This window comes from Colias philodice, chromosome 1, assembly GCF_061535455.1.
Source record: "Colias philodice isolate Cphi_HAF_F1 chromosome 1, ilColPhil1 Martin Lab GWU primary, whole genome shotgun sequence".
NCBI classification, from domain to species: domain Eukaryota; kingdom Metazoa; phylum Arthropoda; class Insecta; order Lepidoptera; family Pieridae; genus Colias; species Colias philodice.
The window spans coordinates 1,648,237-1,663,526 of NC_143086.1; the positions used below are offsets into that span (position 1 = coordinate 1,648,237).

The following is a 15,290-nucleotide window of genomic DNA, read 5'->3' on the forward strand; positions in this document are numbered from 1 at the left end:
GATATATACAAAACCTAACCCACTTCCAGATGACCTAGAAAGTTCAAATTTTGTAATCAACTAGGTAATAGTGTGTCTACAAAGGAGTGTGTTTACATACTGTTTATATTTTGTGAGGTTCTAAAAACTAGCCTCATCAAATTATGGGGTTCAATAAGTCATTAGTTGTTTGCTTTGTGAAAATAATTATATTATTCAAATAAAAAAGTCATATTTTGGAATAAACGTTGTTCTCTAAGGGAAAATAAAACAATTGAGTTTTCAGTTCACCTAAGAACTTAATACATACATATTTGTAAATAAATTTCTTGACTGTCTACAGAACTTGGCACACATTTAGATCTCATTTCTTTTTTTTTGGCAAATTAAGTCAACGATTGAACTCGGCTCCAATTTTTACATTTATGTTTTTGGTGGGATAGGGGTGTACTCTATTGAGTACTTGTACTTCTCTCTGTGGTGCACAATAAAGTATTTTTTTGTTTGTTTGTTTTGTTTGAGTACACTGACCGCCTTAGTGTAAAATTTTTCGTAACACGCTTTTTCAAAACAAAATGTTTTCAGGCACTTCTTACCCCATCCGACTAAGGCCCTTCCGGCCTCCTCCACTCAAGCGACAGCCCAAGCCGAGGTTCGAGATCCCCGTCAAGGGGGGGACGCCCTTGCGCAAGTCGCTACCAGGGTGAACCTTCAGTTCACCCACACGTCCGCGTTAAAATGTAGAAGCCCTTCTGGCTAACAACAGCCATATCTATCACAATAATAGTTATATGTAAATAGTATCTACCACCACTATTTTTCATGAACATTGTCTACAGGTGAAAGAATGAAACTGAAAGATGAAGGTTGCTTGTCCATTATTTTCAAATATTTGTACAGGGTTCATCAGTCAATATGCTTGGATCAGGTGGTATGATACCCAATTCACATTCATCATCTTTGCTATCCTGTAACACAGTTTCAACAGCTTCCTGAAGCCTACGGTAACTAGTTTGAGCTGTATATTGCTATTTCTTCATTGTAAAGTATCAAAAAGTAAACATTTTGATTATGTATGTCGTCAGTGTACTCAACTGAGTACAGTTACAGTTACAAGATTCTAGTTTTATGTTAGGTAACTATATGTAATTTATGTAATAGTTTTTATTACCATTCTTTTACATCTAATGCATTAATATAAATCGAAATAAATCACTAATTACTTGAGAAAATCTTAAATCATTTACTTACCTCAATGACTTTTCCGTATCACAACTGCAACTGGTACTTTTTAATAAAAAAAATCGCACTACTCACTTATTTTTTATGAAGACACTTAAAGGGCTTTACAATGAAGTAAAATAATAAAGTACAAACATATGCTTAAATAAATTCTGGAATTGATGCCAAGAATTAATATAGTTGTACTCAAATGAGTATAGTGACTTCTAATGGGTTAATAAACTAGCACACTTTCCTCCATACTTTATTTCTTATGAATATTATTATGCTGACCTTATATTTGCCATGCATGATGCAGTCTATTGTGACCCTCCCCAAACATTCTGTATAGCCCTATCTGTCAGAACGCACAATAAATTCACAAGAATTCTTTAAAATAGTTTGGAAAATCCAAAAGTGCACGCCTCATAATTTTTTTTTAATAATTATTTATTAATTATTATTTTTGTTTATTTAATGACAATTAAACCACATCGAATCAGACCCTGAAAAATGAAAGGGTTCTATTCCTGAGCATACTCAAGCGTAAGAGAAAAAAAAAGACTCGATTAGTAAAGTATTTCGGTCGCTATCGTGTTAACAAGAAAATCCTCCGCATATACAGACACACGGACGTCCAAGACAGAACTTTTTTAAACTGTTTTTTAACTAGTTTAAATAACAAAAATGACATCAAAAATATCATGAATGTTAAAAATAGTGTTTTTTCTTAATATGTGTGTGTATGTATTATCTTACAAGTGCAAAGTATGATACATAAATACATTTTAAGTTTGAAAAATCAGATGTTTTGCGCGAAGTGACAGTAGTACCCACCTCAACGCTTCGCTTATGAGGCGTGCAATATACTTTTAGTGTACTTAAGTACTTACCTATGAAAACTGATTTCCTTATTTATGTAGGATGCGGATGTAGTGTTATTCCGGCATTTAAAAAAGACACAGTAGAGAGACATTTTTAAACCACTCTTGCTGTTTTAACATAGACTGAAACAAAGGCGGTCCATTGAACTCGGTTTAGAAGGACTGCGCGCGGCTATCAAGTGCTGTATGGAAGATCTTTTTGTTCTAATCTAAGACCTACGCTATGAAGAGTTTTAAAAAGTTTCTACGACTGCGACTGTATTAAAAAAGGTTAAATATTTGATTCGATGTCCCCGAATTTCATTATTTTGTGCTGTTTAATCGATAGCTGGTAGTGGATTTTCTTAACAAACTGCTTTTCTTTTCCAACAAAAATGCGTAGTTTTTGTGAAAATCGAAATTGAAAATTATTTTTTTTAAGGTTATTTTTGTACTAAAAACGACACTTTTATACCATTGTCGTATTAAAACTTCTAGTAATCTCGCACACAGGCAATATTTTTAAATATATTGCCGTATTATTAATTTATTTATAACAATTTCTTAAATTATATTACCTGAAAAATGTAAGTTTGTATTTACCACGTATTTACGACATGCCATTATAGATAATAAATGTTATATGACGCGTTCACAATTGTAGATAATAAATATAATTCGAAAGTGATTTTTAAAATGAATTTGTAAAAAATAATTTTAAGGACAGCGCTAGTCGTCCGCTAAACGGATTAATAAAATAAATTAGTTGTCCGATTACCGGATGAATAAAATAATTTAATCATCCGATAATTCTTTAGAGAACTGCCGCACGTATTATAGGTTTTTTGTGGGGGGGAGGAGAGGGGGGAGGAGGGCACACGTAGGTATTTGATTTTTTTTGCGCGTCGACGGAGCCCCGCTTAGCGGGGCTCCTATTTCTGTGTAGTTTTTTTTTTAAGAAACCTAACCTAACCTAACCTAAACTTGATTTTTTTTTTGCGCGTCGACGGAGCCCCGCTTCGCGGGGCTCTTATTTCTGTGTATTTTTTTTTAAGAAACCTAACCTAACCTAACCTAACCTAAACTTGATTTTTTTGCGCGTCGACGGAGCCCCGCGAAGCGGGGCTCCTATTTCTGTGTATTTTTTTTTTAAGAAACCTAACCTAACCTAACCTAACCTAAACTTGATTTTTTTTTGCGCGTCGACGGAGCCCCGCGAAGCGGGGCTCCTATTTCTGTGTAGTTTTTTTTTTAAGAAACCTAACCTAACCTAACCTAAAGGCCATTTTTGATTTTAGAGAAAAGTTGTTCCTATAAAACATGCTTATATTAGCGTAATCTTTACGATAAAACAATAATAAATAGGTGTTATAATGACACCAACTCCATCAAAAATTTTCTAAGTCCTGAGCCCCCTTTGCTTTAGTCCAACCCAACTAGCTTTAGTGTTAAAAGGTTATCTAGTAATCCGAATAATTGGACGATTAAATTATTTTATTCATCCGGTAATCGGACGATTAAATTATTTTATTCATCCGGTAATCGGACGACTAATTTATTTTATTCATCCGTTTAGCGGACGACTAGACACTTCGTAATTTTAATTTAGATAGCATTTGATAATAACAAAAATTTTACGATACATAAATAAAATACAAACAGGTTGTTTAAACCTACGTAGTTTTTTTTTTGTTTGAGTGGGAATCGCCCTAAAGTCGCTTCTGGCACTCGCCGGCCGCTGCCGCGGCACGCTCGCTTCGCTCGCTCGGCTCGTGCGGCAGTTCAACAGTTAACCTAACACGCTCGTCGCTTCGCTCCTCGCTACCTATTTGAATACTAAAAGTAAAAGTTAATCGATTTTAAAAACTGAAGCAAGTGAGCTATAAAAAAAACATTAAAAATTAAAATGTATCATTTATACTCTATGATAAGCTAGTATATTTGTATTGCTAATCTGTGATCTGCGTCATATTAACTAATTTGTGTTATCTGTGGCTTGTTGTGAATACAAAATATGGAACGATTTTTGGCTATACTAAATTGTTAAAATACTATTTTAACAAAATAAATTGTAATATGTAAATAAAGTAATAGGTACGTAAATATATTTAAAAATAATGCGTGTGAGTGTGATAATTAGACATTTTGATACTATAATGGCTTAAGATTTTACTTTATGATGCGTTTTTAGTACAAAAATAACCTTAAAAAATATCATTTTCAATTTCGATTTTCACAAAAACTACGCATTTTTGTTGGAAAAGAAAAGCAGTTTGTTAAGAAAATCCACTACCAGCTATCGATTAAACAGCACAAAATAATGAAATTCGGGGACATCGAATCAAATATGCAGCCGTAAATCGGCCTAGCCAATCATTAAAATTACAGTTTACCCATGAATTCACCATTAAGCAGGCCTTTTTTCCCGGGTGCACTTTAGGAAGCTGCCATATATTAGCTCTGGGAAATGTCTTAGAACGACATGAAATCACAAGTCCCTGTAAGCCGCTCCCTGAAGGTCACTCTGACCCTTATCTGTTACATGGGTTACACCAAAATTATGTGTTCATAAATATATTTTTTTATTTATTTTCCAGGTGCTGTTGATGAAATTTTACATAAATTTCCTAACCCGGATAAAGAGCCAGAACGCTTCAGAGACTGGATTTATAATGTCGGAGGCGACATATTAGGAAAAGAGAACTTGTACATATACAACTACTGACGAGTATGCCATGTACATTTTGAAGAAAAACATCACACTAGAAGTAAAAAGCTCAGTCCAAGTGCCATCCCCACTCTTCGGTTATCTGGTAACTATATTTACTAAAGCGTTACAATAAAATGACCACAGCAAGTGCTTAGATAAAAATTTTCATTTATTTCACATGTATGTGATTTATGATATGAGATGAGATGATTTACATCATGAAAATATGGGTGCGTTTTGTATGTGTTAAAATAGACCAATCTCATTGCTCAAATGCATTTGGCATGGATAGTTGTTATATTTCACAAGTCTCCACTCCGCTCTGCTCAACTCCTCTCTGATTCCACACAGTCTAAAATTAGAAAATTACTATTATTTTAATCAAGTTCAGTTTTAAGAGGCCGTATCGATTTTAGAGTGATTTTGACTTGTTTCTGTAATTCTTTAGGAACTCGTTTAAGAAAACTTAATTAGTAACAATGTGTTATAATATCTTAAATTAAAGATTTATTCAATATCTAAAAAGTGTCCGAGACAATTTATTGATTTTCATTGTCCAGTTTGTTTAATAGTTCAAAGAAAATATTAAGTTAAAATAGCCTTACTTTGATGAAATTTTATGTGTATACGGCGTCGAATTTCTAGTACATACAACAGAGTTAAAAAAAATACACATTAAATGATAAATTTATGCTTAAAAATTTGCAATAAAAAAAAATACATATTATATGTTTGTTGAGTAATGGAATAATTTAAAGTTTTCTAGAATTTTCGATTATGTACGGGAGCGCAAACGTTGTTACGGCAGACCTATATAATCGAATATTCTAGAGAACTGTAAATTATTCCATTACTTTCATAAAACATAGTAGTTAGTTTTTTTAAACGAGCTCCTAAAGAATTACAGAAACAAGTCAAAATCACTCTTAAAATCGATACGGCCTCTTAAGACTCCTATGGTAGTAAACTTGATTTTTTTCCATAAATATTAAAATGTCATAATAATACCAACCACAAAACAACATTTTTCGATGCTAGTCTTGAAATATCAATTAAAAAATATTTAATCACATTTAAGTTCTTAAATATTTTTAACCAACCCTGTTTATACTTAACTGCTTATATTTTTTTTCCAGCTTTTTCTTTTGTAAGAAAACATCCCCTGCAGGAGATTAACCAGCAGATACCTATTACCCCAGATATGCCATCAGTATCAGGTGAGATATTTCATATTTCTCAGTCTATCATGGTCATAGTTTTAAAGGAAGCATATAAATGTAGAATAAATAAAGCAGAAAGTTGTAATTTTGTAATTGTGATGATATTTGATATTTTTTTTTTTTTTTTTTTTTTGTAAATATCATCTGCAATCAGCGGTTTTCGCTATAAGCGGATGTGTTGTCAGGCAAAGTTTGGCATGTAGAGCGAGCCCTCCAGTGAGGACAACTGCTCTTCAAGTAAAAAAGCTAGATTACATCTTTTCTTTTAAGACGTTTGTGGTAGGACCTTTTTATCAGTTGGCTAGCTAGTTTGTTGGGATGTTTCTCCAGTCTAGCAACATAAGATTTTGTATGCGTGTTAATTTCATCTTTTATGGAGCATATATTAGTGTGGCTTTGAATTTCAGCATTAGTAGTAAACCAGGGGGCATTGCTGAGAGTTCGCAGTATAGTATTTTGCTGTCGTTGCAGTAGCGAGATCGATGAATTACTGGCACTACCCCATAGTTGAATGCCGTACGTCCATATAGGTTTAATTACACTTTTGTATATCAGTAGTTTGTTGTCCAGTGACAGGCGACTTTTCCGGCCCAGTATCCAGTACAAGCTGCGGTAGCGAATGTTTATTTCTTCTCTTTTTGCTTTGATGTGGTGGTTCCAGGTCAAACGTCGATCCAAGTGTAGCCCGAGGTAGCGGACTCTGTCAGTGTGTGGTAGTGTAGAATCTTTAAGCTTTACAGGCGGGCAATCTTCTTTTCGAAGCGTAAAGGTGACGTGTACCGATTTTGAGGAGCTCGCTTTAATTTTCCACCTCTCCATCCAGTCCGTGATCGCGTTGAGACCTTTTTGTAAATTTTTTGATGCAATTGCCGGATCCTTACTACTTGCTAGTATTGCTGTGTCATCAGCGAATGTTGCTGTAGTAACGTTTTCAGTAAGCGGTAAGTCAGCTGTAAAAAGTGTGTATAGTACTGGTCCAAGCACTGAACCTTGTGGCACACCTGCTCTGATGTTGTAGATGTTTGATGTCTTTCCACTTTCCAGAATTTGAAAGCGACGTTCACTAAGATAGGATTTTATAAGTGGATAAAAGCTGTGAGGTAGATTTTGCCTTAATTTGTATAGCAAACCTTCGTGCCACACTTTGTCAAAAGCTTGCTGGATATCCAAAAACACCGATGAACAGTATTCCTTTTCTTCTAGTGACTTCCGGACTCTTTCAACTACTCTATGAACCTGTTCAATAGTGGAATGTTCCTGTCTGAAGCCAAATTGATGATCTGGAATAGCATTGTTCACTGCGAGGCAGGTAAGCATTCTGGATAACAAAATCTTTTCGAATACTTTAGACAGTATCGGTAATAGGCTAATGGGTCTATATGATGATACCTCATTAGCCGGTTTGCCAGGCTTATGTATCATCTGAATGTTTGATAATTTCCAGAGATTAGGAAAATGTTGAACCCTTATAATTCCATTATAAAGGATGGTCAGGAATACTATAACCTTACGGGGCATCTGCTTTAAAATTTCCTTGGTTATAAGATCTATACCAGGCGCTTTTTTATCTTTAAGATCTTTTATCTTCCTCCATACTTCGGCGGTAGTTACTGGTTTTGGTGGGAGAGACATTTGCATATCCTCTTTAAGGGCTTTAATGATTTCATCGTCGTGTCCAGTGAATGTCTCTTTGTTGGGACGGAAAACTTTTTCTAGATGTTCGGCAAAGCAGGTTGCTTTTTCCTCTGGTGTCCTCGCCCAGCCTTGCGTTCCTTTTATTGGTGGTTTAGCATTCTGTGGACGATCATAATTTTTTGTAAACTTCCAGAGCGAGTAATTCGTCGATATTTGATATGATGATGATGATAGTTTTGCTGTTTTGTAAATGTTTCAATATATTCAAAAAATATTGATTACTAGAGGCTAGAGGTGCTTGCGGCTTCGCCTGTTTATTCTTAGGGAATTAACAAAATCTTATTTCCCCTTAGAACGCGAATTCTTCCAGCGGTTAATTGTAGCCCAAGTGTCATTCTGATATGACTACAAAGTTACGTTTACAGTTTAATTCCCATGGGAATGTGATGATTTCCAGTGATTATTTTTCCGACCCAAATATCGACCAATAGAATTGCACCATTCGACGTCACGTGGTACAACCTACATGGTATTATACTGATAATTTTTTGAAAATTTTCTCTGGTCGTTGACGTCAAACTGACAGGTTCAATTCAATTGTGAAATTATTGGCCGACATTTGGGACGGAAAAATAATCTCCCGAATACCACACGAGCTTCAAAATTATCTGGCATTTCCCTCAAGGTTCCCTGCAAACAAATAAAGTCGTCAAGTTTTTCAGGAAAAATCACTCGCGCTTCGCGCTCGTGATTTTTTAACCTTGACTAAAAACTTGACTCCTTCATTTGTTTGCAACGAACCTATCGGAAAATACCCGATAATTTTGAAGCTCTTGTGGTATTATAAGTGATAAATTGTAGCTTATGTGCTATTTTTTTAAATAAGTTACCATTCAGTGGTTTTTACATAAACAAGCAACAAACATAATATATCCATCCAAACTTTCGAGTTTCTTATGAGTAGGATAATTTCTAGTATTGCAGTGAGATTACTTTCAAGTTCATTAAATAGGAAAAAAAAACCGGTCAAGTGTGAGTTGGACTTGAGCACGTAGGGTTCCGTATCATTATTTCATACATATAATATTCTCATGAATAAAATAAAAAATAAATTTTATTTAATTGAATATTATGTGAATGTGTCTCCCATTTGCATTCATGAATTTCGAGCAGATAAATTATTTTTTTTGTATGGGAATCCCCTTTCGTATTTGTTGTTGTAGTGGCGATATTAATACATCATCCATCTGTCTTTTTATGTCAAAATTTCAAGTGTCTAACTAGCACAGTTGATAGATACAGCCTGGTGACAGACAGACAGCAGAAGCCTCTGTAATACACCTTTTGGGTACGGAATCCTAAAATAACGTATATTATAATAAAATTTGCTTACTTACAGGAATTGGTGTTACTGAAAAACAGCCTGGACTTAATCCTATGAGACCCACTATAACTTCGGATGTGGATATCCCTCCTCGTGCCCCTGCTGAGCCTGCTAAGCCTTCAGTACCAAGTAAGTTTTATAAATAAATATAATATGAAGTCGATGTGGTGTAGGCATTTAAATCAGGACCCTCTAGAAAATTTCTTTGGCAGCATACGTAGCCATGGTATTAGAAATGTAAACCCTACGTGTGCCGCATTCGCCTCACTATTAATTAATAACACGAGTAGCAATTATGCGGTTGGGTCGAATTGTGAGGAGGATTCCTGTGAAACTTTAAATGCTTTTGAAGAAATGTTTTTATCAAAATCTCAGACATCCAACACTGAGAGTTGTGATATTGATTTGGAGGATTTTATTAATGATCAAATAATTGTAGATTACGAAGAAAAGAACAGGAATCCTACAATAAAGGCCCAACTAGAATATGTGACTGGTTATTTATTAAGAAAATGTAAACCTATACCGGCTTGTAGTCTAAATGAGATCTAAATGTGTGCCAAGTTCTGTAGACATTCCAGAAATTTATTTACAAAGATGTATTAAGTTCTTAGGTGAACTGAAAACTCAATTGTTTTATTTTCCCTTAGAGAACAATGTTTATTCCAAAATATGACTTTTTAATTTGACTAGTATAATTATTTTCACAAAGCAAACAACTAGCAAACCTATTGAACCTCATAATTTGACTTGGCTAGTTTTTAGAACCTCACAAAATATAAACAATATGTAACACAAAAATATAAACTATAGAAAACTGACTGTCTTTTGTCTTTTATATGAATGATATACGCACGGTAATTCTCCTACCATAGAGAATAATCTCAATGTGTACACCTTTGAATGAATGAAATATGCACGGTAATTCCCCCCTATGGCCGGGGAATAACCTACATACATGCATACCTAGACTCTAGGGATGTATATAAACTATAAGTAATACTTGAGTAAACAATCGATCGATTGTTTTAAAAACTATCGATAGTATCGATAGCCATTTACTATCGATACTATCGATAGTATATCGATGATTAACGTACACTACTCTGCGATAACCGTACGACGCCAAGTGAACTTTGGACGGAAGCGGCCGGACGAGTAGCTCTACTGGTTAGAATTAAAAGTTCCTATGTGTTCGATAGTCCCTTCACAGAGGAAGATAACCTTCCACTATGAACAATATACCATCATGCTATGAACAATTTTTTTATTTTTTGCGGTTAAAAAGATGGTCTATTATCTTTTCAACTGATAATCTTATGTGCCATATATTTAATTGAATGTGTTAAAACAAGAACATTAACCTATGCTAAAATATTAACCAAAAATGTACAAAGCATTGGTGACGACAAGGACCTTTAGATTTTCACTTACAGCTAAATTAACAACCATTGTTTTTTTTTTATAGAAATTCACATTTGAATCGTGCATTCAACCATGATGATGAGATTCCAAGACATAGAGACAATCCTTTAGCTGAGATATCGAGGTACTAAGAAGCTATTTTTGAAAAAAAAAAAAACATATTAGCTAACTATAGGTAAACCAGAATCTGATGGCAATTAGGGAAATCAAAATTTTGAGTGTGCAACCCTAGGGAAAATTGACTGAACGATCTTGATACTGCTTATTTTTTATTTTGTCCTCAATATCATTAGTCACATTACATAAGTGAACAATACTGTACAGTCACGAGCAATAATATATGCCTAGGGGGCGATGTGCAAAAATATCTGTCACTAGAACTAATTCAATAATATCTGTCTGCCCGTATACAGCAAAAATATCTGACATTAGTAGGCAGCATAATAAAGTGGCATCAAAATTATGTGACGAAAATGTACAGCAAATAATTGTGACAACCTCTCACGGCATAAATATGTGACATCAACTAGGTGGCAATAATATCTGACACAATTTCATATTTCTGTATTTTGCATCGATTCCTCACACAAAGCATAAATATGTGACATCAACTAGGTGGCAATAATATCTGACACAATTTCATATTTCTGTATTTTGCATCGATTCCTCACAAAAAGCATAAATATGTGACATCAACTAGGACGCAATAATATCTGACACAATTTTATTTTCAATTTAATATTGAATTAATACAAAATAAATAAATTTTATTTTAACTACGTTGTTTTAAAACATTATTACCATATTAATTAATATGTGCCGTCGTTGTATACTACATATTGTATGTCTAGATATTATATCCTACTAGCTTAACATCCGCGGCTTCCCCCGCGTTTTCAAAGAAAAACCATTGAGATACACATATGGAGACGACACCGCCTACATCACTTATGTTCCGCTCAACATACGCCATCTGGACTGCACTCAGTCGCTTGCTCGCTCATTGGCGCGAACGTCACGCTCATTTTTTATTTGTTTTAAAGTGAAACGCATCAAATATGCCTACGTGTGTGTTACGATATTGCACAAATAATACAAATAATACGGAAAAGTGCAAAGGTATAACTTTTCATCAGTAAGTAACTAGATAATAATTTTTAAAATTTAAGATATGACATTGGGCATGAAATAAGTGTTGTTAGTAATATTTGCTGGCGTATATTTTTATAGTATAAAATAATAATTTTACATATTTAGAAAAGCATAGACTGGTTGTTAATTGAAAAAAGGTGAAATCATGAAATATGAAAATCAATTACTTAATCACCAATTTTTTTTTTGTTAATTGATTTTAATCAAGTTTTTAATTGATATTGTATAAGCTACTGACTTGAACGTATAATTGAATTATTATTTATTTATCTGCACTAATATTATAAAGAGGAAAACTTTGTTTGTTTGTTTGATTGTAATGAATAGGCTCATAAACTACTGGACCGATTTTGATGAAATTTGGCACAGATAATCTTTAGACCCTGAGAAAGAACATAGGCTACTTTTTATTGCGAAATATGTACCACGGGCGAAGCCGGGGCGGACCGCTAGTTCAGAGATAAGTAATTAATATTTTTTCTATTCAAGGTTTCCATGTCTGGGCCGTGAAGAAAGGGAAAAATGGGTAAAATTTGTCCAAAACAACCGCAGTGAATAAACCTGGTTACCATCCGATAGAACTTGCGTCTGTTCATTGCATTTTCGCGATGAGGATAAATATACCACAAAAGCGGGAAGGCGTTTTCTAAAGAAGTCTGCTGTTCCTTGTATTGATGTTAGTAATAATAATAAAATTTTACGGATTTGTATAACAAATAAAATATTATTTTAGCCATCACTAACATTATGTTATATTTATTTTAGCCGAAGGTGTGCTACAATAGTACTGGAACAATACAAGCAATTTCTGAGCCGGGAACATGTTCTGAGGATGATGAACTAAATAAACATTTTGTACAAAATTACACGGCTTTTATTTTTTTTTCTAAAAAAGGCTCAATTTGTAAGGAATGAAACTTCCCATAGCCCTGACTGAACCTAAAACCCGAAAAAAATTAAATTATTCCATATGACGTCACTATTTACATCATCCTATATTATATGCCAGATATTGTTAGCCCCGCGTAGTAAAGTCAGTTTATACCTAAAATAAATATTAAGTAAGTACAAAGAAAATTTCAAGTCAACGTGCATGTAAGGAGTGGCACCCAATAAAATAGACAGAATGGAACAAAGTGTCGCCTATATAGCGGTGAGTCAGTGACATCGCATAATCTATGACTTCATTCTAGCCGTCATTCGCGCGCCCCGCGCCGCCGCGCTTGGCGCACAGATTTTGTTCGTGGTGTCTGCTCCATACGAAGTAATATTATCTCAATGAGAAAAACCCGCATAGTTTCCGTTTCTGTGGGATTTCCAGGATAAAAGCTCTCATAAGCTTTAATCCAAGTTACCTTCTATATGTGTGCCAAATTCCATTGTTTTGTCTTTTATTTGTGTGAAAGAGTAACAAACATCCTTACATGATACTCACGAACTTTCACATTTATAATATTAGAAGGATATCATATCATGACAAAATTAAAGTATTCATATACTTATATGAATACCCACTTGGTAGATCTATTTTATTTGAAGGTTCAGTGTAACCTTCGTGTATTATTTAGAAATTGTTTTGTTATATTTGACGTTAGCGGCGTTTGACACGATTGCTCCGTTATTCATTTTCATTTACCTATATTTAGCCTATAATATTGCTATTATTTTATTGAGTATCGAAAATTTAAATAACGTTTGGCCTTTTTAAAATCCTATCCTATCTTATCCTACTATTCCTACTATAATCCTACTTCCTATCCTACTAATTTAGTATTATAAATGCGAAAGTTTGTGAGGATGTGTATGTGTGTGTTTGTTACTCTTTCACGCAAATACTACTGAACCGATTACAATAAAATTTAGCAGACATATAAAGGGTAACTTGGGTTAACACATAGGATAGGTTTTATCCCAAAATTCCCACGGGAACGGGAACTATGCGGTATTTCTGTGAAAACGCAGGCGAAGCCACGGGCGGAAAGCTAGTGTCACATATTTATGCTTTTTGTGAGGAATCAATTATATTTTACAATACAGAAATATAAAATTGTGTCAGATATTATTGCCTCCTAGGTGACGTCACATATTTATGCCGTGAGAGGTTGTCACAATTATTTGCTGTACATTTTCGTCACATAATTTTGATGCCACTTTATTATGCTGCCTACTAATGTCAGATATTTTTGCTGTATACGGGCAGACAGATATTATTGAACCCGTTCTTATGACAGATATTTTTGCTAATCTGCAAATGGTAATATATTTATGCTTCCGACTGTACTTAATAATGAGATATCCACTTAATATTATGTTTATGTAGGTACATACTTATATGTATAATATACATATTAGTTTTATATAATTATGTAATACATATTATTATTTACACATATGTACCTATATTAATTGTATACATCATTATCATTATGCCATGTCAAAATATGGATGTAATGATAATGCAGTTCAAAACTAGATTGCTTATAATTTTGTATAAAATAAAACAAAAATAAAATAAAACTATGTTTATTTTCGTAAGTATTAACAGATACACATATTATAAAATTGTCTTGGACAGCTTGGACTTGACGAATAGCCGTATTGTAAACTCCTGTAATAAGTTTTCATAAAATTATATTGTAATCAACAAACAATATTAAAGTTACCCACTTATAATATTTTTAATTTAAAGTATCAAAACGGGTAAGTCAAATTTACCAATAAAATCTTTAAAATTGAAAATTTTGATGTTTTTGACCCTTCTTCATCGAATATTTTTCTATACACATTTTAAACAACACCTCTTGCTTGTGTTCGCAGCGGCTTTTTCGACATGTTCGAAGATTTTTTAGACAAAATCCTAAAAATTATTCACCAACTTCGAAGAAGACAAATAATTTGACAACCAATTTGATAGTTGTCAAATAAAGTTGCCGCATGAAAATCTTTTATTTTATATATATATATAAATATGCCATCAGATTCTGGTAGACCTATAACTAGCATGTTTATTTTCTACATAATATAATTTAAAAACTAGTGGATCTAATTTTTAAGCTTTTGATCACTTATCGAAACAAATGTTAATTGTGGCAGCAACTACTACTTAATCCAGAAAACTCCCTACCAAAAACAAACAGCAACTCTAATATAATACCCACATAATACCATACTATAATCTGTTACAGCCGACCAGAACGCTCCGACTCCTGGCTACGCCCTCAATCGAACCACCCACCAGGCGTTGGGAGCCATCCATTCTCCTATTTGGAGGAACCAAAACGGTCACCAAAACCCACGACACCAGAACATAATTGGAGACGCGACTGGCCCCCACCACCACCTGTCCCAGCCCCAGATTATAGCCCCCCGGCACGAAGACTTAAATCCGCCTTGAAATCTGGATACCCATAAAATACCCTTATAATATAGTCCCTTATAAGTTTTTAATTAAATGTCTCACTATGGTCTCACTTTATCTCTGCAAAATCTTAAGAACCCTAGAGATGGGGAAGTTAGAATTAAAACCGAGTTTGATTCATTTTAAAAAGAAGCAAATAATCTGTGCATATAGGCCGTAGGTTATTCCTATAGTCTACCTTTATCCATAATTTAACCAGTATGTAAATAAAACATATACATATGTGATATCTAAATAAACGATATTTCAAGAAATGCTGTTAATATTTACATATCCCGCAACC

At 33.9% G+C, this 15,290-nt stretch overlaps 1 protein-coding gene across 5 annotated transcripts; it reads left to right on the plus strand.

The window, feature by feature from the left end:
- The first annotated feature begins 4,424 nt into the window (after positions 1-4,424).
- LOC149490984 (uncharacterized) lies at positions 4,425-15,253 on the plus strand. Of its 5 annotated transcripts, none has more exons than XM_089696466.1 (5): positions 4,425-4,581; positions 4,661-4,876; positions 5,910-5,990; positions 9,028-9,141; positions 14,775-15,253. In XM_089696466.1, the coding sequence occupies exons 3-5, from the start codon at positions 5,975-5,977 to the stop codon at positions 14,981-14,983; spliced, it is 339 nt and encodes a 112-aa protein (XP_089552592.1). In that variant the 5' UTR covers positions 4,425-4,581; positions 4,661-4,876; positions 5,910-5,974; the 3' UTR covers positions 14,984-15,253. The 5 variants fall into 5 exon arrangements, 4 of the variants coding, with proteins under 4 accessions (XP_089552592.1, XP_089552583.1, XP_089552574.1 ...); XM_089696457.1 differs by having other exon boundaries at positions 4,425-4,563; XM_089696448.1 differs by lacking the exons at positions 4,425-4,581; positions 4,661-4,876 and adding an exon at positions 7,197-7,302 and having other exon boundaries at positions 5,925-5,990.
- Positions 15,254-15,290: the final 37 nt, after the last annotated feature.

Excerpts from the sequence above, each read along its gene's own strand:
- LOC149490984 (XM_089696448.1), top strand. The coding sequence starts at position 7,224 with ATGAACCTGTTCAATAGTGGAATGTTCCTGTCTGAAGCCAAATTGATG. Across the intron at positions 7,303-9,027 it reads CATTGTTCACTGCGAGGCAG|GAATTGGTGTTACTGAAAAA; the intron begins GTAAGCATTCTG and ends GCTTACTTACAG. Across the intron at positions 9,142-14,774 it reads TGCTAAGCCTTCAGTACCAA|CCGACCAGAACGCTCCGACT; the intron begins GTAAGTTTTATA and ends AATCTGTTACAG.